At 36.7% G+C, this 23,841-nt stretch overlaps 1 protein-coding gene across 4 annotated transcripts in view; it reads left to right on the forward strand.

The window, feature by feature from the left end:
- The first annotated feature begins 4,866 nt into the window (after positions 1-4,866).
- The window catches only part of LOC112562356 (calcium-transporting ATPase sarcoplasmic/endoplasmic reticulum type-like), a 48,552-nt gene continuing 29,577 nt past the window's right edge, over positions 4,867-23,841 (forward strand). For 2 of the 4 annotated variants that reach the window (XR_003098848.1, XM_025235587.1), the window contains exons 1-20: positions 4,867-5,419; positions 5,613-5,630; positions 5,789-5,871; positions 9,128-9,232; positions 15,751-15,889; positions 16,175-16,255; positions 16,431-16,516; positions 16,907-16,973; positions 17,248-17,336; positions 17,672-17,755; positions 18,160-18,253; positions 18,725-18,944; positions 19,213-19,315; positions 19,801-20,058; positions 20,610-20,727; positions 21,006-21,106; positions 21,544-21,666; positions 22,025-22,237; positions 23,003-23,096; positions 23,397-23,523. Coding sequence is in view for 3 of the 4 variants with exons in the window: in XM_025235587.1 (XP_025091372.1) it covers positions 5,302-5,419; positions 5,613-5,630; positions 5,789-5,871; positions 9,128-9,232; positions 15,751-15,889; positions 16,175-16,255; positions 16,431-16,516; positions 16,907-16,973; positions 17,248-17,336; positions 17,672-17,755; positions 18,160-18,253; positions 18,725-18,944; positions 19,213-19,315; positions 19,801-20,058; positions 20,610-20,727; positions 21,006-21,106; positions 21,544-21,666; positions 22,025-22,237; positions 23,003-23,096; positions 23,397-23,523 (2,321 nt within the window). In the remaining variant the exon portion in view is untranslated. The remainder of the gene's footprint in view (positions 5,420-5,612; positions 5,631-5,788; positions 5,872-9,127; positions 9,233-15,750; positions 15,890-16,174; positions 16,256-16,430; positions 16,517-16,906; positions 16,974-17,247; positions 17,337-17,671; positions 17,756-18,159; positions 18,254-18,724; positions 18,945-19,212; positions 19,316-19,800; positions 20,059-20,609; positions 20,728-21,005; positions 21,107-21,543; positions 21,667-22,024; positions 22,238-23,002; positions 23,097-23,396; positions 23,524-23,841) is intronic. The other 2 variants (XM_025235588.1, XM_025235585.1) reach the window with 1 other exon arrangement.

Here is a 23,841-nt window from a genome sequence, read left to right on the forward strand (position 1 = left end):
ATCTGCCTCCGGCTCCAAAGAGCTGAACTGATACGAATGTCGGAGGAGTTATTTGTTCCCAGGAGTTTATACGGGGGGAGGGGAGGGTGTCTAAGTATTTCTTAGAATACTTCTTTAGAAAATAAAGTTTCCTGCTTTTTGCTCGACCGTGGTTTATATTTGGTAAACGTAATTGACAGTAGACTTGGAATAAATATCGCAGAGAAGTTTCCCTAAAGCTCATTTCCAGGAACATTTTGATTGTTTTTAAACTTACATCTGCTTTCAATCAGACTCCACCTCCTCTCTCTTTTTTTTCTATCCTACCCTCCTCCCCCACCCTCAAGACACACACACACACATATTATGGATAAGAAATCGTACAGAGAAGCATAGCATGGTAACCATCATTTCTCAGGAACATGTAAAGTTTTTCCGTAAGACTTTCAGTTAAGAGGTGTTTGTATGAACAGTCATTATATTATGCTTCTCTCTCTCTCTCTCTCGCTCTTTCTCTGCATGTCGGTTGTTATATAAAAGGTGTTGGTGTTATCCTATATACCAAACCGCTTCAAAAGGAGCAAAGGGACCTTCTGAATAACGAAATCAATTCTCCCTCCATCCCTCTCTCTCTCTCCAGTTCTTTAAACAAGATAGGCAGATGTTGGAAAGATTTTTTTAACGGTACGAAAATATTTTTCCATTCTAAAAAGTTACAAAATCATTCGTATCTCTCTTTGCCAAAAATTTCAGCAGGTAAATGGGTGGTTATACGGACATTTTTATGCGATGAGAACAAGGAAGTACGACCACTGGGGCAGTTCATACTCTAGTCTCGGGATATAATTATTTCTGAGATTGTCCTAAAGGGGTAGATGGATGGTGGTGAAAGGGGTGGAGTGGAAGGCGGTGATAGGCTGATAGCTCACACACTGACAAATGCTGTACAGAATATGCAGCTCCTTTTTTTCAATAGAACCTATCAACTTGCCAAGGCTTCAGGCAATGGGAAAACGGGGATCATATGCTAATTAGGACAAACGTGACGTCAAGAGCTGTGCACGGTTATGTTTGGAGCTGCGTATCTCGAGAATGGAACGGGGATATTCACCCAGATTAGCAGAAAGTAAAGTAAAAAGTAAAAAGGACTTCACTAGTCCTTTAACATTCTTACCAAGGTAACATTCAAGCAATAATTCTTGCCAAGAACTATGACATACAGGAATAGTGGAGGATTGATAGGGGCAGCTTTTGTTCAAATCTTTAATTTAGTTTTGCTGTATCCACGTATATTATTTTTCGAAAGATGCCAACACTTCGGATCAGATACCTTTCATGCGGTTGCTGGGTCGAGCCAGTTATATTAGACCTCATCATTCACCCTGGTGCTTCGCTCTCTGACGCAGATAACGGTTTGATGCGCCAAGAACGATATTGTTTTTAAAAGGGGTTAAAAGGAGGTTGGCAGTTAACAAAATCTTACAGACCCACGCTGAAAACTTTAGGCACAGAGGGCATGGACGGAAAGATGAGAGGAATGGAGATAAATTAAATAAAAATGGAGATTTTAAAATAGTAAGTGTTAAAGGGGATATAAGGAAATCAACGAACACTATATAATTATATATAATTACTCACAAAGTATGCTTAGTTTTTAAATCTGAAAATTAGTGAAAATACTAAACACATCTCGATTCAAACTAAAAGTACTCTCAGAACACGCTGGCTCACCGGAATATTTAAACAAAAACAGAGCATTAGACACGAGAACCTGTCTCAAAATGAATTTATTAAGCTTATGAATTATGAATGATATGTTTGTAATATGTCAGTAAATGTTACCTGCTTAATACTGTTCTTCATTTTTTTTCCTTCCTTTTATTCATTCTCCCTTCCCTCATTCTACTCTTTGCTGAGTATATAGAACGTCTTTAAAACGATTTTTTTTAAAAAGGAGAAAGGCGTATCTAGATAAATTCTTTGCCAAAGTCAGCTGAGGTCGCTGTGGACAGTTATTTTTAAAGTTTTCGCAAGTGCTCATGTCAAACAGTTGTGAAGATTTTTCACTCCGGAATGCAGACACAGAGCATGCTGTTCGACCTGACAATCCACCCCTCCTTCTCCTCTTCCTCCTCCTCTTCCTCCTCCTCCTCTTCCTCCTCTTCCTCCACACACACAAAGCAGCTAGTATATCCGGACTAGGTTTGATGCTATGATTGTACTCATTAACCCACCGATTGTTTTCATAATGACTACGCTAAATGAATAAACTAAATCTGGGCATTGCGATCACACTAAGTAACTTTAGCTGTGCGGAGCAGAATAGAAAAATCCTCCTTTCTCTCAACGAACGGCCGTATGCCAAGCATTTTAGTGTTTGGAAACTGATTCCGTCTGGGAATTCGACTGTGAAGTCTCTCTTCTGGTGTGAGCCACAAGTGTTTCACATGGACTCCTGTAGCTGTGAACTGAACCTCAGTCGCCAGACTGAACTGAACCACTTCCTTTTCTGCTGAATTTTAAAAAAAATTTGCTTTGGAAAGTGTTTGAACCCCTTGTTCAGGTATTAGTATTAGCGGTCGTCTGCAGTTTTTGGTATTCCCCTTAAACATCTTCCATTCTTTTCCATCTCTTTTTTCTTTCCTTTTTTTTTTTTAATCGTCATTCATTTGTCGTTTCTCGCTTTCCCTTTTCCATTTGTTCTTTGGCGATTGCACGACATTCAAAAATATTTTTAGACGAAAAACAAATAAAAATTTCAAGGCTTCGGGAGAAGGGGCTCGAGGCGGATATAAATTAGAGCTGAAAGACAGACGAGGGCGCTTTGGAGACAGACATTGGCATAGCAATACATCCTGCAGAATCATTAACTAAACTTGATGTGCATTCTGGTCTTTGGAAACCCGTGGTAGCACGTACAATGGAGAAAGAACAGAACAAATATTTTGCCAGAAATGGAAGATTTTCATCGATAAAGCATTCAGACAGACAGATTGGTAGTTAGGATTAGATAGATAAGCCATCATTTACGATATAATAAAATAGCAATTGATCAAATGACTGGACATGACATGAAAGAATAGTTTCACTACATCCGTATTGAATATCTGCGAAAAAGGAGAAGTAAACAGGTGGACGGAAAGACGAACCGATAAAATGACGAATATAAACGCACACGTACACGCATGTGCAGACATTCGAACGTCAGCACAGCAAATGTTGAGATGTTTAATGGCTACAATAATCTTATAGCTGACATGCGACACATCATATCTGTGTCGCGAAGGACATTTAACGACGGTATGGGGGCCATGGGGACCATACTTTCTCCGTAAAATCTGTCAGGAGAGGATTGAGTGATTGAGAGTGCGGGGTTAAGGCCAGGGGAGTCGCGGGTCGAAATGGACTTTGCAGCCAGATCTTATAGCTTGACATCCACTGTCGTGGTTTCATCGACCCATCGTCCCTTGTGCTGAACTATTTGACTGCATCAACGCCTTGTTCGTCAAGTATCTTCTTCTGAAAGCCCTTTAGACTTGTGTTTGTTGTTTGTAATGATGATGATGATGATGATGATGATGATGACGATGACGATGATGAAAATTATCCTAATCATCCTTATGGATCTCCACACCAAAGAAGGGGCAGCGGATGTCCAGAGAAATCCAATAAACGTGTCCATCTGTCGTGGGAACGTCCCTATAACTCTACATCTCGAACTCGACTGGTCTGCAGAGCTTCGCAGGTCAGCGAGCCCTCGCAGCAACAAACAATATAGATAAGCTTAGAAATCGCGGCTATCTGGTTCCTTTGGCAGTGCAAAAAATAGTGCACGGAGGCCTAGATATGTACCTGCAGATGAACCACTGACCTATAATCTAGAACTAGGTCAGTGCAATAACCGACTACACCGACCTAAATCTCACGATACTATAGGGCAGTGCATCACATTGTGTACTGATGATCTGTCACGCCCTACAAAAAAAAAAAAAAAAAAAAAGGAAAAAAAGGAACAGCAAAAAAGACACGATTTTTTTTTAAATGACACAGTTTCAAAGGCAGGCGAAGCTGCTTTGATGTGATACCATAAACTAACAAAAGTAGTAACAGAGAAAGCTTTGGAAAAAAATATAGGTGAAATATATATTTTCTGTGCATGCAGAATAGCATTATTTTTAATAAATTCAGTCACCATATAAAAAAACCATAGAATTCCAGTGGGCACTTGCATTGTGGGGTGTGATGGTTTGCATTTACGAGTGCGTATGCGAAAGAGAAAGAGTCGAGGAGGGAGGCAGAATGAAATGTAGGGAGGCTGGGGGGGAGAGAGAGAGGCAGTCACACTAACAGTTTATCATGTCATGCTTTTGTCAAAACTGGCTTTTTTAATCGGATTGTAGAAAACCGCCACTAAAACCCTTCCAAATGTTTGCTCTCTTACACGCAGGTTGACAGCAAGCTAGCAAGGAGAGTGAAGGAGAAGTACGCGGTAGGAGGAACAGACGGTTTCTTTTTCTCTTACAAGACAAACGGTTACTACAGCAACCAGGGGTTCTTACAGGGATGCTGCACCACACGAGCACGGCTCCCCGTCGATGTTCCTACAACATGCTGCAGTAGGCAGTACCATCAATGCCTGGCTTCTTCTCGCAGTGTGTCTCGCTCGAAGAATCTGAAATGGGGGTCTGGAACACCAAAAGGATCCTCTTTTGTCCATGCTTCCTCCGCTGAGGTACAAAAATAGTACGGAATTTGTAGTGCTATACCCCATTGACGTCATTGCGTTTGCAACGTTAGGTAACAGGAACGGTGCATTTCAGCCAATCAGCTTACACCACATTGGGCCCCACAAGTGTCGGCGAATAAGATTTCGGACTGTACCATGTTGATTTAATGGGCGTCACGTCTGGTAATGCAAGTACTATCATAGATTCTCCTTCAATCTTTTTTCTCTTCAAACCTCCGCCGGCGCACTATATACTCCAACACCATTTTATATTTCTTCCTTGCTCCGTGATAGAACAGTGATCCTGCCGCAGCCGCGGAACTATAGCGGCACTAGGCTCTTCGTTAACTCTTCCCCCCTTCGGGCGGACTCCATCACTAGCTCTTCGATTTTCACGGGCGTGAAAGGAGGTCCGCTCTGTGCTGGAGTACGGGAGAAACTAAGCTGGAACAAGTGTACTGGCTTAGTCTTTCGTCGACTGAAAACTGATTTTTCCCTTTCAGGGGGATACCAAAGACAACGGGGTCTTCTACAGCTTTGGGTTTCTGTATGAATCGGTGACAGGGATTAGCTACTAGGCCGAACTACACTGTGCAATGGATCTATCATATACCAAAACAACAGAAGAAGTCTTAGGTTATTTCGGTGTCGACGAAAATGTTGGACTTAATGAAGAGCAAGTAAAGAAGAACTTAGAGAAATATGGACCAAACGGTAAGTCGAGACTATTTGTAAAGTTTTAATGTTTATCCCCAATAAACTGCCCGAAATGGCCGCCATGCTACGGTACAGCTGCTTTACAATTCTATGCTTATTTGATTAAAAATCTCAGTGTATATAGGTTAGTTAAAATGGAGATTCCCAGAGGTTAAGATGACCTTAAAATATATTCTTTTCTCTGTTTCAGAACTGCCGGCGGAGGAAGGTAAGTGAGAGTTTTGTTACTAATGTAATTATCTCGTCATAAGCACGCGTTCGTTTGGACACGATGTCTGTCGCTTACACCGTTAGAAAATCGAATGTCGACGCAATTTGTTGTATCCAAATTTATGGCTGAATAATTTTCGTGGTATTTATCAATAGGCAAGCCGCTGTGGGAACTTATTTTGGAGCAATTCGACGATCTGCTGGTCAAGATTTTACTTTTAGCTGCGGTGATTTCCTTCGTAAGTAAAATTTTCTCATAACGATTGAGACATTAATGTTAAGAAACGGAGTGACCTCCCTTTACGAGCTTTCTAGCAATTTTGTCTCCTGTCAGAGCTATGCATTTATATGCTTACAAGCAATTATGACTATCAAAAGAAGCCGTAACAAAGCACACATGTACAATTTTGTAGTTTAAGGTTGTATGAATAATCACAACTTTCAGAAGGCATGTTTTAAACTAGTCTGGTAGTGTATTCATGTAGACTGGCTTATAAATTAAAATATATAGATCAAGCATCTTAAATGCAATTTCATTTATTTCTGTTATTTTTCAGTTTCAAATAAAAAAGTTATAAAGTTCTTATCTTCATGTGCTGTTTCATTATGGTTCATAATCACAGACTGACACATTAGTTGTTTAAGTACTGTATTGTAGCTTAAAAAAATTTAGCTTCTAGCTCTGTTTCCACAATTATTGTAAACAAAGTCCCAAGCATATAATAGCTATGGTTCAGTAAAAGCTGTACATATCTGTTCTTATTTTCTTCAGTAATGTTACTTTGTATAATTTTGTTGTGTAGTTGTAAATTCCCAATGTATGTGTGTTTTACAAATTTATGCATATTGTTTTCCAAGTACAGTTTGGTCCACCATGTTGTTGGATTTTGTATCTATCTCTCATAAATCAGAACTAATATATGATGTAGGGTGATCAAAACAGTTTAGAGTATTTAAAGATTTTATCATTAAGTATAGGAGATATAGTAGTCTCTAGTGATTATCACCACACTGTAAATAAAATAGTGGATAGTAACAAATTTGTTAAAATCATTTTGAAATTTGTTGTTGTTTCTAAATCTTAACAATTTTTTTAGCAGAAGGTAGAAACAATACTGCCTAGAATTAAAGTGAAAAATACCTTGATTTTTGAGAGTGTGGAAATTAGCTGTAAGCAGCAAGTTTAAATTAGCTAACAAGACACTGAAAGTGAAGGATGAATGCTGTCTTGATAAGTAATTGAGCAAGTGATAAAAAGAATCAAGAAAAAAACTTCTGGGGATTTTAATTTATCATTTTATCTAGAGTTTGAATCACTTTTCTTCCAAGGGAAAAAATGGTTCTATTTGCATTTTCTTATTCATAATGATCAGTAGTCTCATACACTTCCTGGTGACATTTCACATTAGGTCTTTGATGATAACAGATTTTTAGGCTTGGATTTAAAATATTAACTAGCAACTCTAAGCCTTTTTTTTTTTTTGGTGGGGAAGGGAAGTGGGTGTGGATTAGGATAAAAAATAGCTGGATGCATTAGTGGTGGATATTGTGTGACTGAACACAGAAATTAACCAAGCTACCAAGCAATTATAGATTGAAGTAGTTTCACCTAAACAATTTTCTTTTTGTCATTTTATGAAAAGTTACTGTTTCTGGTACTTTGCTGTAAATGTTACATAGTGGACTTAGACATTATCAATACTGAAAGATAATATTAAAGGAGAAAAGCATTTAACACTGCACACTTATAAGCACACCAAATATTGTGGTCTTTTTTATGTCCATGCTAACCGATGCATGTTTGTTTTATTTTTTTCAATGACTATAATAATGATAATTTTGGTTTAGATAGTGTACATCATAATAGACTGCTCGATACAAATTATAGGTAGTTTAAATCAAAACAAATTTTTATAACTTAAAATTGTTAATTGATTTAAAGTTGGTTTATGTGTCTTGTAATGTGTAAATATATAGTTTAACCTTCATACAAGTTATTGTTTGTGTTGTCAGTGCTTGAAAAGAACGTAGGTATAGATTTTATACAAAGTAAGAAAATTATATGTGACCATGCTAACTTCATGAAGGATTAAGTAGTAAGTTGTGAATCATGTTTCCACAGCTTAAAGCAAAAAAGGCTTATTTATAACTTGTATTAAAGAAGGTGGTGGATGATAATAGTTTTCTAAAGCAAGCACTTAGTGATTCGTTTATTGCCAAATGGATACTATTTGCAAAGATATGGTGACTGCATAGAGCTCTCAAAGAAAATCATGTTCAGCAGCACATTGTTAAGTTCTACTACTGTTATGACTTCTTTGTTCCTAGAACAGAGAGAGGGATACCATTGCTCTTGTTGAACACTACAGCTTAGGTTACAAGATAGCAAGAGCTTGAATATGACATAATTGGATGTAAATTGCTAAAACAACACATCCGGGTAATATGCAAAATGTCCTGCAAAATGGTCGTGTATAATACTATAAATAAAAAGGGTGATGGGAGCCAGTCATTCTGTAGATGCATTGTCAACAAGAAAGAATCTTACTGTTGCATATTGTAGGCTGCTCAGTATGTATTGACTGGATACATATATAGAGAGAAAAAGAATTTTTTTTTTTTTTTGTGGGTCATGGTCCACATATGGATGCTCAGCAGTGTATTGTAATCCATTTTTGTGATACTGACAGCCTCCTTCAAAGAAGCATACATATACCTTTGGATTATTGCTGGTGAAACATGGTGAAGATGCAGTGGAATGCTATGTACTAGGATATCCACTAACAACTGGAGTCAGAATGGGCCTCAGTCACAGCCTATCCAAAAACCCACAGCTTTATAGACAATGTGACAAGATCTTTCCACGTCTCTCTACCAGGAGAGTACATTCCCACTGTGTCTGCTATGTAGTGCAGAGACCTGAAAACTCTATGGCAAGCAAGCTGGATTACTTTAAGTACTTTCTTCAGAGATTAATGCTGCTTCTTGGACATCAAGTGACAAAACTATCTCACAAATAAAGAAAGCTTGGTTGCTTAGGTTACAGTCAGTTCTCTAAAAACAACAGGATACTGGTGTGGTTGTTATTGTGGTATAAAAGAAATCCTGGTGTCCAAAACTTGAAACCTGCTGAACACAGCTGCAATACACTTAAAATACTTCTCAGTTTACCAGAAATCTATCTAGGGTGATAATCTCTTTTGTAGTTGTAGCAAACAATCACTTAATCTTTATATGATGTATATTTTAAGTATTGGGCAAAAGAATGGTTCTTAAAATGGTCATCCATTTATATGTATATATTTCTTTTTGTTGGGACAGAAAAAGCATTACAGAAATTGATAAAATATGTTTTGCTTGGGCTTGTTTCTATGCAAAGCAAGCCAGCTGGCCTCTCTATCTGTAACCCTGTATTTATCAATTCTTCGTGTTTAAGTTTATTTTGTCTATGCATGACAGGTGACTGTTAAATTGATATTATATGGATGTATGCAGGTACTGGCATGGTTTGAAGAAGATACTGAACAAGTGACAGCATTTGTGGAACCCTTTGTCATCCTGACCATCTTGATCTGTAATGCCATTGTTGGAGTGTGGCAGGTCAGTTCATTTTTATTTCTATGAACTGTTTAGATGCTTATTAGTGGATTTCTTTGCAGCAGCAAAAATGCATTGGGAATTTAAGGCATGTAATTCTAAAACTTATTGGATTGACTAAAGAATATTATTTCATGTTTGAGTTTGTTTCCTTCTCTCTTGCTCACACACATCTTGCTACCATAAATGAGAAAAAAAAAATAGAAGCAGAAATGTAAACAAATAGATCTGTCTTCTCCTGATCCCCTTGATACTTATCCTTATTGTTACCTGGAGTTGTGCATGCCTTAGCCAGCAGGTGTAGAGAGTTCATAGTATGCTTCTTCTGATTTTGTTTTGTTTGTGATTTGACTGTGCTTGATAAATCTTATTAAGTTTTGGTCTTTTTAAAGCTGCTTACTTTATGCCTGTGTATTCCATTTTCAAATAATCTCCATGTTGGACTTAAAAATATCCAACATAAAACATAGTGGTTTTTTTAATTGAATATATTTAATGCCAGCATAGTATTAAGTTCAAATAAATTATTTGCCTCGTGAACTCTAAGTAAAACTTAAACATATGCTTAGATATCACTGCACTCAGAAGTCAAGCAGAAATTTTGATGTAATCAGCAGTAAAAGTTCTGATAGACATGATGAAAAGGGGCCTAGTCTACAATCAAAGGAGTTTCAGCTAATGATAATTGATGCATAGCATATTCAGTTTCATTTTAATGTTGGCATGAGTTGAAAGTCAGGTCCATATTTTGATGTTCTTGGTTGTCACTGTAGCTCCTATCTTTTAAAGCATATCAAATTCCTACTTGTTATTATCAGTAGTGTATTTTAGTTTGGGTTTTCAGACATTTTAGACTTTCCTCATGTGTGAATCATTTCTAAGATACTCTCTTGGTATATATGTAATTTACTGTTGAAAGAAACCAAAGGTTTGCTCAATAAAGAATTCATTACGTAATTTACTGTGTCATGGTACACGAACAGTGCTTTAAAGAAGCTTGAAAAGATTTAAACAATTTTTAATATTTTGATAGATAATACAAACTCATATAATGTATATATACCTTAAAAGCTTACACATCTAAGACAAATTTTAAAGGTCTTTAACTGTTTAAGAGGAAAGAATATTTGGTAACATTGAAAAAAGGGAAAATTGAGTGATTTGACACATAGGTTAATTTTTCCAAATGTTTTTATTGGTGTAAACATATGATATTAGTTTTATTTTGAAAAATCTAGGAAAAGGATTCTTCAATACCAGCATTGCTAAAACAATGAATGTGCAGTGCTTAGAATAAATTCTTCACTATATGTTGGAATGAATTTGCTAATAAACTTCTTATAATGACTTATCACATATCCAGAAAGATTTAAATTTATTTTGAATTTTCAAGTTGGCATAGTCCCTGCCATGAATACTTATGTTCATTAGTTTTGAAGAAAGGATTTAGGACATCTTAACCCTTAGAGCAAGATTCAGCCATGATCATGGCTTTGCTGGGGAAGCACAGGGAAGGCAACTTTCATTGCTTTTATTGCAAAGTTCAAGCTTTCTCTTTTCCAAAAGTGTATAGGTTTCTTCATCTAATTTTTATCTAAGAGCAGCAATAATAAAAAACAAATATCACTCGTTGTCATCTTCACAGTCGTCAGTTATTAGCCATTGGCTTTGTAATACTTATACTTTTATGCAGTGCTAAGAAGGTTAATCAACTTTTTTTGAGTGTCATAATGAAACATAATAAAAATATGTTTTTAAGTCTTCTTTCTTTATTTAATTAACGACTCAGAACTTCTTTAATTCTTGCTGGATTTCCATTCCAAACAAATGAAGCTAGCTGCTTATTAGTTTTTTGGTAAGGTAATCAGCTGATGAACTACCTTGGAACTTACAAGAGCTTTCATTACCATTATTTTTACAAGTATGTTTAATATCTCATTTTACAGCTTTCCAATATTTTTTGTTCTTTTTCTGCAATTTGTCGGTAAAGTTAAAAGTACCAATTTTCTCCTTGTTGGGTGAGAATTTAGTATTAACTACCTATTTAAAAAAATAAATGACTGGCGTCCTTTCAGAATTTTTTTCTATCATGAAATGATTGTAACTATTTTTCATGCTGTCTTTCCAGTACCTGAGTCTTATAATTGTTAACTTTTAAATTTAAAATATCTGAGATATGTTCCAAAATGATTGTGTTATTTATCAGGCATAGATAAGGTAAAATTGGTCACCCTGCCTTCAGCCTCTTTAAATCAAACTAGCCTGAGTACTGGGCAGTGAAATTAACATGTCAATAAATTATTGTTCAATGTGGCAAGCCATTTTTTAAATAGAGTATGGAAAACCAAATAGCTAAAACGAAGATTATAGCAAATATTTAGGATACATAAACTTTCTCAAAATCCACATAAGACAATAGTCTAGGGATGTTAGTGTATGCATAATAAAATACACCATAAACCATTCTGATATTATCCCCTATAAATTTATCTTTTATAAAATGACTCAAATTCATCAGTCCAAAAAAGATAACAAGTATTGCAATCGTTTGGAAATGAGGCTGATGCACTATTATAGGCTATATTCAGCAATGAAATTAGTTTCCAGTTATCAGTGGACCACTCTGTTTTTTCTAGCCTGTTTTAGGTCTTTAGACAGACCAGTAATTATGCCTTGACTTTGTGAGACTGATAACTGATAACATTCACTATGTGAGGAAAACAAAGACATTAGAACCCTAGATTGCTGTTGGTGCCACTAAAGTACATTGTGTTACTTGAGACGCCTATAAACCTACAATAAAGATGACAACTGACGCACCTCTTAATAGAGAATTTCTTAAATATAAGTATGTTGTTGTTCTGGTGACAAGAATAGTTAGGGTACAGTAATCAGACGAAAAGCGTAATTCCTACTTTCAAATATGACAACATACTTGATTGCTGTACCTAGTTTAACTCTTCAAAGGAAGAAATTATGGTAAAATAATCTTCATTGGAGCCAACAGTTTCTTCCCTTATTCCACTTGATTTATATGCTAGCAATATTTTAAAGGGCTATAGATTCTGGAGCTACGTATCAACAGTGTAGACTGAAACTCTCTTATCTCTTGTGAACTATTTTGCATTGCTATTGTGTAGTGCAGTGTCTCTACCAGAAATCAGTGTACATGCCAAGTATGGACCACCCCATCTGCCTTGCTGTCTTTATGCTTTTGTTGCTGTTTGGATAATTGTCAGGCATTAATTTTTGCACTAGGCATCTGGCGTGTACTGTGACTCTGTGTCTGCTGGGATGCTGCTCAATACACAACTTGCCATGACTGCCAAAACTTATTGTTTCCTTTTGATGGGATGTTTACATGGCATACTTGTGTGCACAATTCTCTTTTTCTAGTTTAAATTTCTGTCTGTTAATGTGTCACTGTATTTTTGTTTGCTGATATGTGTGGTCTAGGTATCTGTGTTATGAGCATTTTGTGTTGAGTCTACTGCATAAGGAAGAAAAGAGTTTACAAAGTTGGCTTCAGAATTTTTTTTCAGAATGTGGTGTGTTTTGTGACTCTACCCAGTTGACGTTATAGTGTGCAAAACAGTTGCTGTGTTTGTCAAGATGTTTGTTTCTTTGGGAGCAAAACACAAGAAAAGGATTTAGAAACCCTCCTTAATTGCTCTAACAAAAGCAATGTCAATGTTCACAGAAAAGAATTGAAGGAATTTGACAGTAAATTTTTCAGGGCTTGAACTCTTATTACTGTTATTCCTTATTATTGGCTTTCTGCAATATAATGGGACCTATGAGAAATTCTGAAGCTTTGCTGGTTAACACATGAAGGTCCTGTATCAAGCTATTTTAAGTTTGTTTTCCTCTTGCCAAACTTCATAGATCCTTATAAAAAAAATTAAACAGGTGAAAAACATTGCTGGAACAAGCAGATTAAAAATTTTATGTTGAATGTTAACTGATGTTGCTGATAATGGGATCATTTTCCCACTTAATGTACAACCTCAGTGCCTGTTGTAGCCTGTTTTAAAGAAAGACATCTTTTTTTTTTTTTTTCTGACAGTCTTCTGTTGTTGCCCTCTCATCCTCTGGAATTCATAGCATATGTGTAGTAGGCATCAACAAGCTAGCATGATTGACTGGTCTGTCAGGGTATTCACATTTTCTTAGTAGCAAGTTAGGTTTGTTTTCATTTTGGCATGCTCTTGTTTAAGGCCAAATATTTCCCCACAGAATTCTTCTGTGAAGCATCATCTGCTGAAGCTTTTTGGTGACTTTTTTTAAAAAAAATATCCACCCATGAAACAGTCTTATGCACCACACTAGCAATTGAGACTGCTTGACAGTATAGCAAGCACTCGTCATATTTAGCTGGTGTTGCCGCAGTGGCTATGGCTGCTGTAGTGTTTCCGCTGTTAAAATACTAGGGTGTTGTACACTTTCAACGGTCTGGGGGGGGGAGGAAATCACTTGGAAGGGAATGGGGCTTTACATAGATTATTTCATTTCCGTCAGTTTATCGAGTAACAAGATACAAGAATGTGAAAATGGTCAAAAACTTGGAGCACAGTACAAAACATATCTCTGAGCAGTGTTCACCTCGTGTTGCAATAATGTTGCTTATTACATCATCCTGGACTGCCCCAAAAAAGACTGTAAAGTTGTGTAGTTTTGCAGTTTATATTGATGAGCATGTTAGTGAGAGAGAGAAGAGGAAGGACTGAAACTTTGATTGAGGGTGATATGAGGGCCTTCTTTGCTGTATTGTTTAGGTGTTTTAATGACAGTGATTATAGCATATGAAAATGTCTCTTCCATTTAAATTATATGCTGTGACTATTTGAACACCAGACTGCAAGGGATGGTGCATTTTTTTTGATCAGCTGGATCTAAAAAATCCTTAGGTGTGTCGAGCACTAAAGTGGGAAGAGGTGGGGAGAGAGAGGTCAGACCATTAACATCGTAACAGGCATGGTAGCATATGACATGCACAGCGTAGGCAGTAACCATTTAAGATCCTCTTTTTTTTTGTTGTTGGTTTTTTTTTTTTGCTATGCAGAATGAGAGAATATTTTTATAGCAGATCTAGCAGAAGGGGCTAGAGGCCAGAATATAGGTTACTGCATGTACTCATGTTTCTCCTATATACTGATATTGACTAGTACCTGTGTGGGAGCCTGAGACTGTATTATAATAGGGAAACATCTTTGGTCAATGATGAGTGGTGCTGCATGAGTAATGTTGGGTGGTATCTAAAGCTGAAAAAGGGGACTGAAAGAGCTTGTAAGAGGAGGGCAACTGTTCAGTAAAACAGCATCAGGCTGGTGCAACCAGATACAAAGTTTTATCCCTTTTGACTGGCTGCTCCTTGTGGGAAGTGGTAAAATGTACATTGGAATCACAGTGAAAAAGGTTTTCAGACCACCCCTTAAATTTAAATTAAAACTGTTATGGGTTTCACCCCCCTTTCCAATAAATATATTGGAGGTCTTGTCAATCACATCAAAGTTAACAGCATTGCATTGTTTATTAATATTACTCTGGACCTGTATCCCTAATGTCATGTTTTATAATTCATGTCACTGATATTTGATGATATGTAATAGAAAAATATCATCTTTCATGTCTGATTTATTAAACAATATTTTGCATAAGAAGACCTCCGGCCAAAAACTCATTTTCAGACTTCTTACTCCAGATTGTTCACATTTTTAAGATCATCCCCTGAGAGCATGATTTATATGAATTCTATGCAGTGGGAAACTTGGGGAGTTGTAGAATTTTGGATTTATATGTTCTCCATTGACAGTTTTGCTGTTTGTTTGGGCGGGCAAATTGGTTTGTTTGTTTCCCTAAGAATTATTCCAGCTCTTTTACCTTGGAGAGGTGGAAATGGACAGTTCAGTGAGGGCTTGAAAACAGATTATAATTACCTATTGTCCCTTCTATTTAAGTGATGGTTTATCTCATTATGCTTAGGTAGGTTGTAAAAATGTATCTATACAAATAAAAAATATATATATTTAATATTGTTTGATATATTTGTTTATAAGTTGCTTTTTTTTTCAAAGTGGATGAACTGGTTTAGTTAAAGATTGCTAGTTTTGTCTTAGCCTGTTGACTGTGTATTTATCATCCTAATATTCTAAGCTGAATAAATCTCAATTGGTTAAAATGGTGGGGTTCAGACTGATAAAGTTTCATATTGTTTACAGGTGCTTATGGGGGAAAGAAGAACTCCTTTTCAAAATTATTGCTTCTCATCTTTCTTAAAGCCATGACTTAATTTTTACCCATAGGCAATGCAGTTTGCAGATCATGGCTTTAGTGGGCCTTTAATGGTGGAAACTTTTTATGTTTAACTTGTTCCTTTCATAAAGATCCCAAGCTGAGAGTGAATGACAAAATTGCAGATTATTTTGGGTGTGAACTCCATGGGCATTGTCAATCATTCCTTCGCTCACATTTGTGTTCTGTGGCACAGCAAAATTTAATCTTCTACATGGTGTATAATGCAGGAACGAAATGCAGAGAGTGCCATTGAAGCCCTTAAAGAGTATGAACCCGAAATTGCCAAAGTCATACGCAGTGGCATCAAGGGTGTTCAGAAGATCAAAGCCAGCAACCTGGTTCCTGGTGACATTGTTGAGGTCTCTGGTAAGTGTTTTTTACAACATTTTTCTTAGCATATGTTAACAAATGTAATCTCATGTAATATTATCCTTTCAGGAAATTAAAATGACAATTATCTTTTTCATTGGAAATTGTTAAAAAGTCTGTTATCTTTGAAGAAGCATTCTACAGTATACAGTACATTGTGTTCTGACATTTTCTACTGCAGCAAAGTTTCCTTTGTTACTTTTGAGTTGAAGTGTTGAATTTCAGAAAGTTTGTGTGTGTGTATAAGTTGCAATATAACATAGAATCGCCGTTGATTTCCAGTGGGTGACAAAGTGCCAGCTGACATCAGAATTATCAAAATCAACTCCACCACCCTGAGAGTGGATCAGTCCATTTTGACAGGTAAGCATTTACATTCAGCTTGTTTATGCTAAAAAATAACTGCCAAGTTGTAGTCGAGAAGACTGAAGAAGTGAATATTGTTAGTTATAAGAAGTAGATGCTTTATTTTCTGTTTACATGTAAAGAAATATATACTTGTGTTCAGTATATATACACTTTTTGATCTGTGGTGCAGGAGAAAGTGTGAGTGTAATGAAACACACCGACCCCATCCCAGACCCAAGGGCTGTAAACCAAGACAAGAAGAACATCCTTTTCTCGGTAAAAATGCTTAAAAAATTTGGAATCTTATTAATGACATCAAGAATAGTCTTATTCCTTTGTCATTGTTCTTTTGCCATTCATTTATTTACTTGCAGTGTGCAGTTTGCTAAGCTGAATGACTTGCTTTGATTTGCCTATTTTATTTATTTTTTTTTTTCTTCCTTCCTGGATGTCATTGAGCTAGATGTAGGTAATTGGTGCATGTTTTATAGCAAAGTAAGTTATTTTGCAACTGCATGAGTGAACTGTAAAGCTGTGAAGAACATCTGAATGTTGATGGCCTTACAGTGTGCACACCAAACATTCAGCATGGATTGTATGCAAATACTGAGCATATTTTTTGGTCAAAAGCTGTATTGTTGATTGCTTTGGTTCCTTTCTCTACAGGGAACCAACATAGCGGCAGGAAAATGCAGAGGTGTTGTGATTGGAACCGGCTTGGCCACAGAAATTGGTGAGCATGTAGTGGTGGTAATGGTGATTTGTGTCACACACCAACACACCAGCCACTTATTGAATATGTGTATGAAAACATGCAAATCATTAAAGACAACAGATGCCTTCAGTTCTTTTTCTGTCTGAATTGTTCTGTCTGTACGTTTCCATTGTCCATTCATGTGTGTGCCTTAAAAAATTAGTGCAAGATACTTGCCTTATCGATTTCAATAGCAGACTCAATTATTTATGAGTGCCCAGCTTGCAGTCTTGGTCCTCTGATATGTCTGCAGGCAAGATTCGCAATGAAATGATGGATACAGAGCAAGAGAAGACCCCTCTGCAGCAAAAATTGGATGAGTTCAGCAATCAGCTGTCTAAGGTCAGCTTTCTTTATTATGCTTTTCATCTACTATTTTCACACATTTGCTACTCTTATTTTTATATCACAAAGGAAAGATGGATGCAATTACAGTTGCATGTTTATGCCAACTACATGATTTTAAAGTTGGTGTCAAAGTGTGTGTGTAATTTCTTATGCATTGCACTTGGTCTTTAGTATCCAAATAGACTGAATAAGTGATCACATCGAAGCGGCTATACATGCAATCAGAATTTGCAAAACACATGCAAAAGTCTGCCCCTTTTCACTGCATATAAGGAATACACTGAACTGAAATGTAATGTGTGTGAATAGTGGATTATATTTGTTTGAAGGTTATCACAATCATCTGCATAGCTGTTTGGGCCATCAACATTGGCCACTTCAATGACCCTGCTCATGGTGGATCTTGGATCAAGGTAAGTTGCCTTACTGACTGAGCAGGTTATACTCTGAGATGAATAGCTCTTTGTATTTTAATGTTAACCTGTGTTTAAAGGGATTTAGCCAGTATTGTAAAAGATAAAAAAATGTTACTGGAGGAAAACTGTTTTCACGTGACATTGATAATTTTCACCTATATCTCGTTTCAAAGTTTAGCCTCAAAATTGGTGGCATTACCAAAATGCAACAAGTTATGCTTTATTGATGCTTTTCTTGGTATTCTAATGTGTTTTAGAGAGATGAATTGTTATGCTTCAAATGCATTGTCCAGCTTATCATTTGAATTAACTACTGTATTATTGACTGAAAGTAATTAGGTAATGTTCAGGGTTAATCATCAGGACTGCGGTAGGATTTACAAACCTCCATATTTGTGCAGGGTGCCATCTACTACTTCAAGATTGCTGTTGCCTTGGCTGTAGCTGCCATCCCCGAGGGTCTGCCTGCTGTGATCACCACTTGTTTGGCTCTTGGTGAATAAATAAATATCTCTCCAGTTGTTGTGTGTATAGATTAGACGAATTACGTTTTATCACTCCAATTTTTTTTAAATTGCAGGTTTTTTTGTTTTTTTTTTTAAAAATCTTTCAGCTAAAGTCATTTTTGAATGCTGTGAAAAGTGAACTCGTTGTTTGTAAACCATTTATAGTTTTTGTTTGTGGGTCTCAATTACAGTATGAACATTGGTTTTGCATTCCCGCATTAAAAATTGCTGCAATATAAAAATCTGTTATGGAGTCACAGTGATCGTAGTAAGTGATAGAATAATGTTAAGGATTATGGGAAATTTCTGTTGCACCAGTCAGTAAATCTGGTATGTCAGGAAAGGAATAACCATACATTTGCTGTTAGCTGCATGTTTTTTAGGAATTGTTCTTGTATTCTTCAGTTTGTTAAGGTGGTTTACCTTTTAATAGAAAAAAAAATGTTAAACCCTCATACAGGCACACGTCGTATGGCCAAAAAGAATGCCATTGTGCGTAGCTTGCCATCTGTGGAGACCCTGGGTTGTACATCTGTCATCTGCTCAGACAAGACTGGAACCTTGACCACAAATCAGATGTCTGTGTGCAAAGCCTTTATCTTCAGCCAGATTGATACGAACCAGATCAAGACAACACAGTTTGAGATCACTGGGTCTACATATGCCCCAGAAGGAGAACTGTGAGTGTCACACCTAGACACCCTTGGGTGAAATCTGTTTTGACACTTGTGAGCAGTGAAGAGCTGGATGTGCACTATCATTGCAAAAAAGAGTTTTGAGTGAACTCTCTTACAAATGTCTGTAAAAACTTTTTTTTTAAGTGACTGAGCTAGATACAAGCTAATTACATCTGTGGATATGTGGTTAGATAAAAGGATTTGAAAATCAGAATATTAATTATGAGCAGTAATGTACATAGTGCTTGTTATTTTGTTTATTTTTGTGTAGGTACCAGAATGGAAAAAAAGTAAAGTCCAGTGAGTTCCCAGGTTTGGAAGAGCTGTGCACTATTTGTGCCATGTGCAATGATTCAAGTGTTGATTACAATGAGGTAAGTGTTTGTTTTACACAAGGGAGTTTTAGCAAATCAACTTTGAGTAGATTGGTGGACTAATCCTTACAGTCTTCTGTATCTATGCTGGTCTGGTCTGTTAATGCAGCATATACATAATAATGTTTCAAGATATAGATTATTTGTTGTGGCTAAGTAATTAAGTAACTAATAACTGTCATTTTCCTCATTGAACTATGCTATCTGTGTCTAAGGGATTTATTTATAATTTTTGATTTAAGCAAACCAAATTTTTATTCAGGAAGATTGGCCATAATAGAACTGTAGTACTTTAAGGAGAATTGAATTTACGTTAAGATTTTTATGTCTAAATTATATTGTTTCAAGGCTAAAAAATGTTCCTTATAATGTTAATTTGCATTTAGCAGGTCATGCTAACAGTTATTATTCATAATTAAATGAAAGATATTTCAGTTTCTGTGATTATATAAAATCATTTCATATCTGAACTTTTCTCCTCTCAGGCCAAAGACCAGTATGAGAAAGTAGGAGAGGCCACGGAGACTGCACTGACAGTTCTGGTGGAGAAACTCAATTTCTACAACACCGACAAGTCTGGTCTTAACAAACGTGAAATGGGCACAGTCTGCAACCACATAATCCAGGACATGTGGAGGAAAGAGTTTACGCTGGAGTTTTCCCGTGACCGCAAGTCCATGAGTGTGTATTGTGTTCCTAACAAGCCCACTCGCGTACCTGGTGGTGCTCGCATGTTTGCAAAGGTAAGCTACTCGTTTTTATAATGAGCAGTAAGTTGATTTTTTCGCTTTCTTTCAGACAAAACTTGACAAAATCCCCAGAAAGCTGCTTTTTGTAAAATGCGAAGATTGAGTGTCCTGGGTGCTTATCTTATTATGGCCTTGCTGTCTTTCTGGCCTTTTTTATAGGGGCAACTACTTACACCCCTTTGTTCTGTGTGATAGTCTTAGTTACTATCTTGGTGTAATTAATCTATTATCCCTTATTATCCCTTAAAATAATATTAAAAAGCTTATCATTCTTTTTAGCCTTTTGCCCTCTAAAAGTAAACATATAGGTTATTTAAAATTTTATGACATCATTTTCTAGAAGTTCTAGAATCATTGCTATAATGTTTTTAAGTGAGAAGCTTTTTTTTTGGGTGTTTTTATATATGGCAAAATATTTGTTAAGAGTTTATTTTTCACATGTGTTGGTGATCAAAGAGGTGTCTCTCAAGTATCCTGCCCCATAGTTCTATTAACATGGACAGAGTGTAGAAAATGTAAATGATATTATGAACTGTCTGATTCAGGGAGCTCCTGAAGGTCTGCTAGACCGCTGCACACACGTGCGCATTGGCCACAACAAGGTGCCCATGTCTCCTGCCATCAAAAATGAGATCATGAAGCTGACTAAAATCTACGGTACAGGTATGTTAAAGCAGAAGGATGATGCATTATTTTGTGGAATGACAGCTTCGTTTATTCAGCATGTGAGTTTGCAGTTTCCTTTCTTGACAAAGTTAACAGCTAGAGAGGAGAATTATTTTATGGAGGCAGTTTTTAGAAATTTGATAAGAGGCACTTAAACATTTGGTAGATAGCTGGAAACCTTTCTGTTTTTGCATGAAAAAAGTTATAAAGAGGATCATATGCATTGCATAATATGCTAGAAATACATCTATAGCAATCTTCTTGTTTGTGATAAGGGCGTGACACACTGCGTTGCTTGGCACTGGCCACCATTGACAATCCTCCTCGCCGTGAAGACATGGATCTAGAAGACTCCCGCAAATTCATTGAGTATGAGGTCAGTGTCAGCTGTGAAGATGGTGACATAAAGAGGTTTGGGGTGGTGGGGATGATAGGAATGGTGGTAATGAAAGTACAGTAATTCTTAAAGTTTGCAAAGTTTCATTTTATGTTCAGCTGATTAGCTTTTGATTATTCTGGAGGGGGACAAGAAACTTAATAAATTTTGTAAGGTGTTCCTGGTGGATTCTTGATTTTAGATGCTTACTCTAGTATTTTTGCTATAAGGCAAGGTATTTGGTGCTGTGCTTCCTTGATGGTCAAATGTCACATTCTGCCAACCCGTCTGTTGAACATTTGTGAGCATATATTTGTACACATCCAGATGCACAGTATTGTATGCGCACAGGTTTTTAGATTAATGTAGAAAGATAGCTTTTGTAATAACAGTACAGTGCTTCAGGTTACTGTGGAAAATTATTTTGCTGTGCATAGACCAACATGACATTTGTGGGAGTGGTAGGCATGCTGGATCCCCCTCGAGAAGAGGTCCAGGAGTCCATTCGTCGTTGCCGTGATGCTGGCATTCGTGTCATCGTCATCACTGGTGACAACAAGGTCAGTATCATTGGAATTGAATGTCTGATAAATTTGTGGCTGGTACTCACAGGTGGTGCTGAAAATATAAGATGCATTTGAGTGCCTTTGGTGATTTTCTTATTCTGAAAGAGTGTTCTTGCTATTGCATTCATTTCCCTGTGATGCAGTTAGATAGATTTCTGATTGTTCAAAAACAGGGAGAATTTTTCACATCGGAGTATCCTTCAGAAATAGCTTCTAGCTATTCTGGCTGTGTAATAAATCACATTTCAGTTTTATGTCAGGGTTTTATTAAGTATGTAGCTTATTGAATTTAATTGAATTTCAGATCACTGTTACATTGTTGATGTATCTTCTTCATATGTTCTTATCATAGGCTACTGCTGAAGCCATTTGCCGCCGCATTGGAATCTTTACTGAAAATGAAAACACAGAAGGCATGTCTTACACTGGCCGTGAGTTTGATGAGCTTTCTCCAGAAGACCAGCGAGCAGCAGTGATGAGAGCACGTCTTTTTGCCCGAGTAGAGCCTGCACACAAGAGCAAGATTGTGGAGTACTTACAATCTGAGGGAGAGATCTCAGCCATGGTAAGTTGTTGTCTACATAAACAGGTTACGAAAGTTATCAAACCTAAGTAAGCAAGATAAAAATCTGTCTGGGATAAGGAGCATTGATAACATCTTTAGTCCCTTGTAGGAATTGCTTCACCAAAGTAGTAATTATTTTTTCCCTGCTTAAATGATACACTGCAAACGAGATCTGCCAAGACAATCCACGATATGTTGAATTTTTTTTTTTCTCTCACCTTAAACACACCGTGGCCAAATGCTTTTTAAAGAAAACTGTGTTTTTTCGTCATATTTCAGAGCAGGTATGACGCATGTCTGTATTTACTTTGTGTATGTTAAGTGTCTGTAGTAGGAGTGAGCATGTCTGTTATATGCGAATATGGGTGCGTGGTTGTTTATGATCTAGTCTGTATACGATTTATGTAAAGCACTCTGAGCAAAAATATTTGGGAAAGGCACTATATAAATCCTTATTGTTATTATAAAAAGGGCTTTTTTGAAGACCTATAGAGGCTTTAAGTATGATGTCACATGGAGCTTAATGCATTTACTATATGGGCAGACTTTGTTGGAAGAAGTGTCCTAATACACTGAGGCCTGAATTGTAACTAAATTTTAATAATAGTCACTATGTTAATAGGACAGTGGTTAGAATTTAAGCTTCAAAATAGCCTAGGTCTAATGAGTTGATACCTTTATCATGTTAGTTTGTGCCCCTTTTTTAAATTAATGGTCATCCTGTACATGGTGATTGGTGTCAGTTCAGAGTGTTTTTATTTCCAGACAGGTGATGGTGTGAACGATGCTCCAGCACTCAGGAAGGCTGAGATTGGTATTGCCATGGGATCCGGAACAGCTGTGGCCAAATCTGCTGCAGATATCCTTGCCTTTGTGTGACTGTTTATTTGGCATGAAAAGCAGCTTTTGGGGATTTCATCATTTTCTCTGGCTTAGGTGGATAGTTGAAAAACCACATAAACTCTATGAATAAGGGGAAAAAACTCTGAAATATAAATAAAATGCAAGCTCAGAAAAGATGGAAGGTAAGGGTTACAGTTAGTATGGCTTGGTTTCATTCATTGGCTTTAAATACCTTGAGAATTTTATAAGGATGACATGACTGGCCTGGGCAGGGATAGCATTGCTCTAAATCAAGAATTCCTTGACAGCAGTGCACAGATGGTGTTGGCAGACGATAACTTTTCAACCATTGTGTCAGCTGTAGAGGAGGGGCGAGCTATTTACAACAACATGAAACAGTTCATTCGCTACTTGATTTCCTCCAACATTGGAGAAGTAGTTTGGTGAGTGACGTCTCTTTTCTAAGACATTTACTGGGTGTTAGAAGAGCAGGAAAGTTTTTAATTCACCTAAACAGACTTTTCACATTTTGTATTTGAAGTCTGTGTATATTTTGTTCATTGACTTGCCTGTGGATTACCATGGAGCATCTTTGTGGTACCTTGTGAAAAATTTATAACTTGTGTTGTAACTCATTTTCTGTTTATTAGAAATATTTGTCACAGAAATGGATTGTAGGATCTTGACACTTGCATTTAAAAATGAAAATCATAATCTACACATAAGAGAAAAACTAAAATGCTCGAACAAGTATGAAAAAT

This window comes from Pomacea canaliculata, linkage group LG4, assembly GCF_003073045.1.
Source record: "Pomacea canaliculata isolate SZHN2017 linkage group LG4, ASM307304v1, whole genome shotgun sequence".
In the NCBI taxonomy this organism is placed as follows: Eukaryota; Metazoa; Mollusca; class Gastropoda; order Architaenioglossa; family Ampullariidae; genus Pomacea; species Pomacea canaliculata.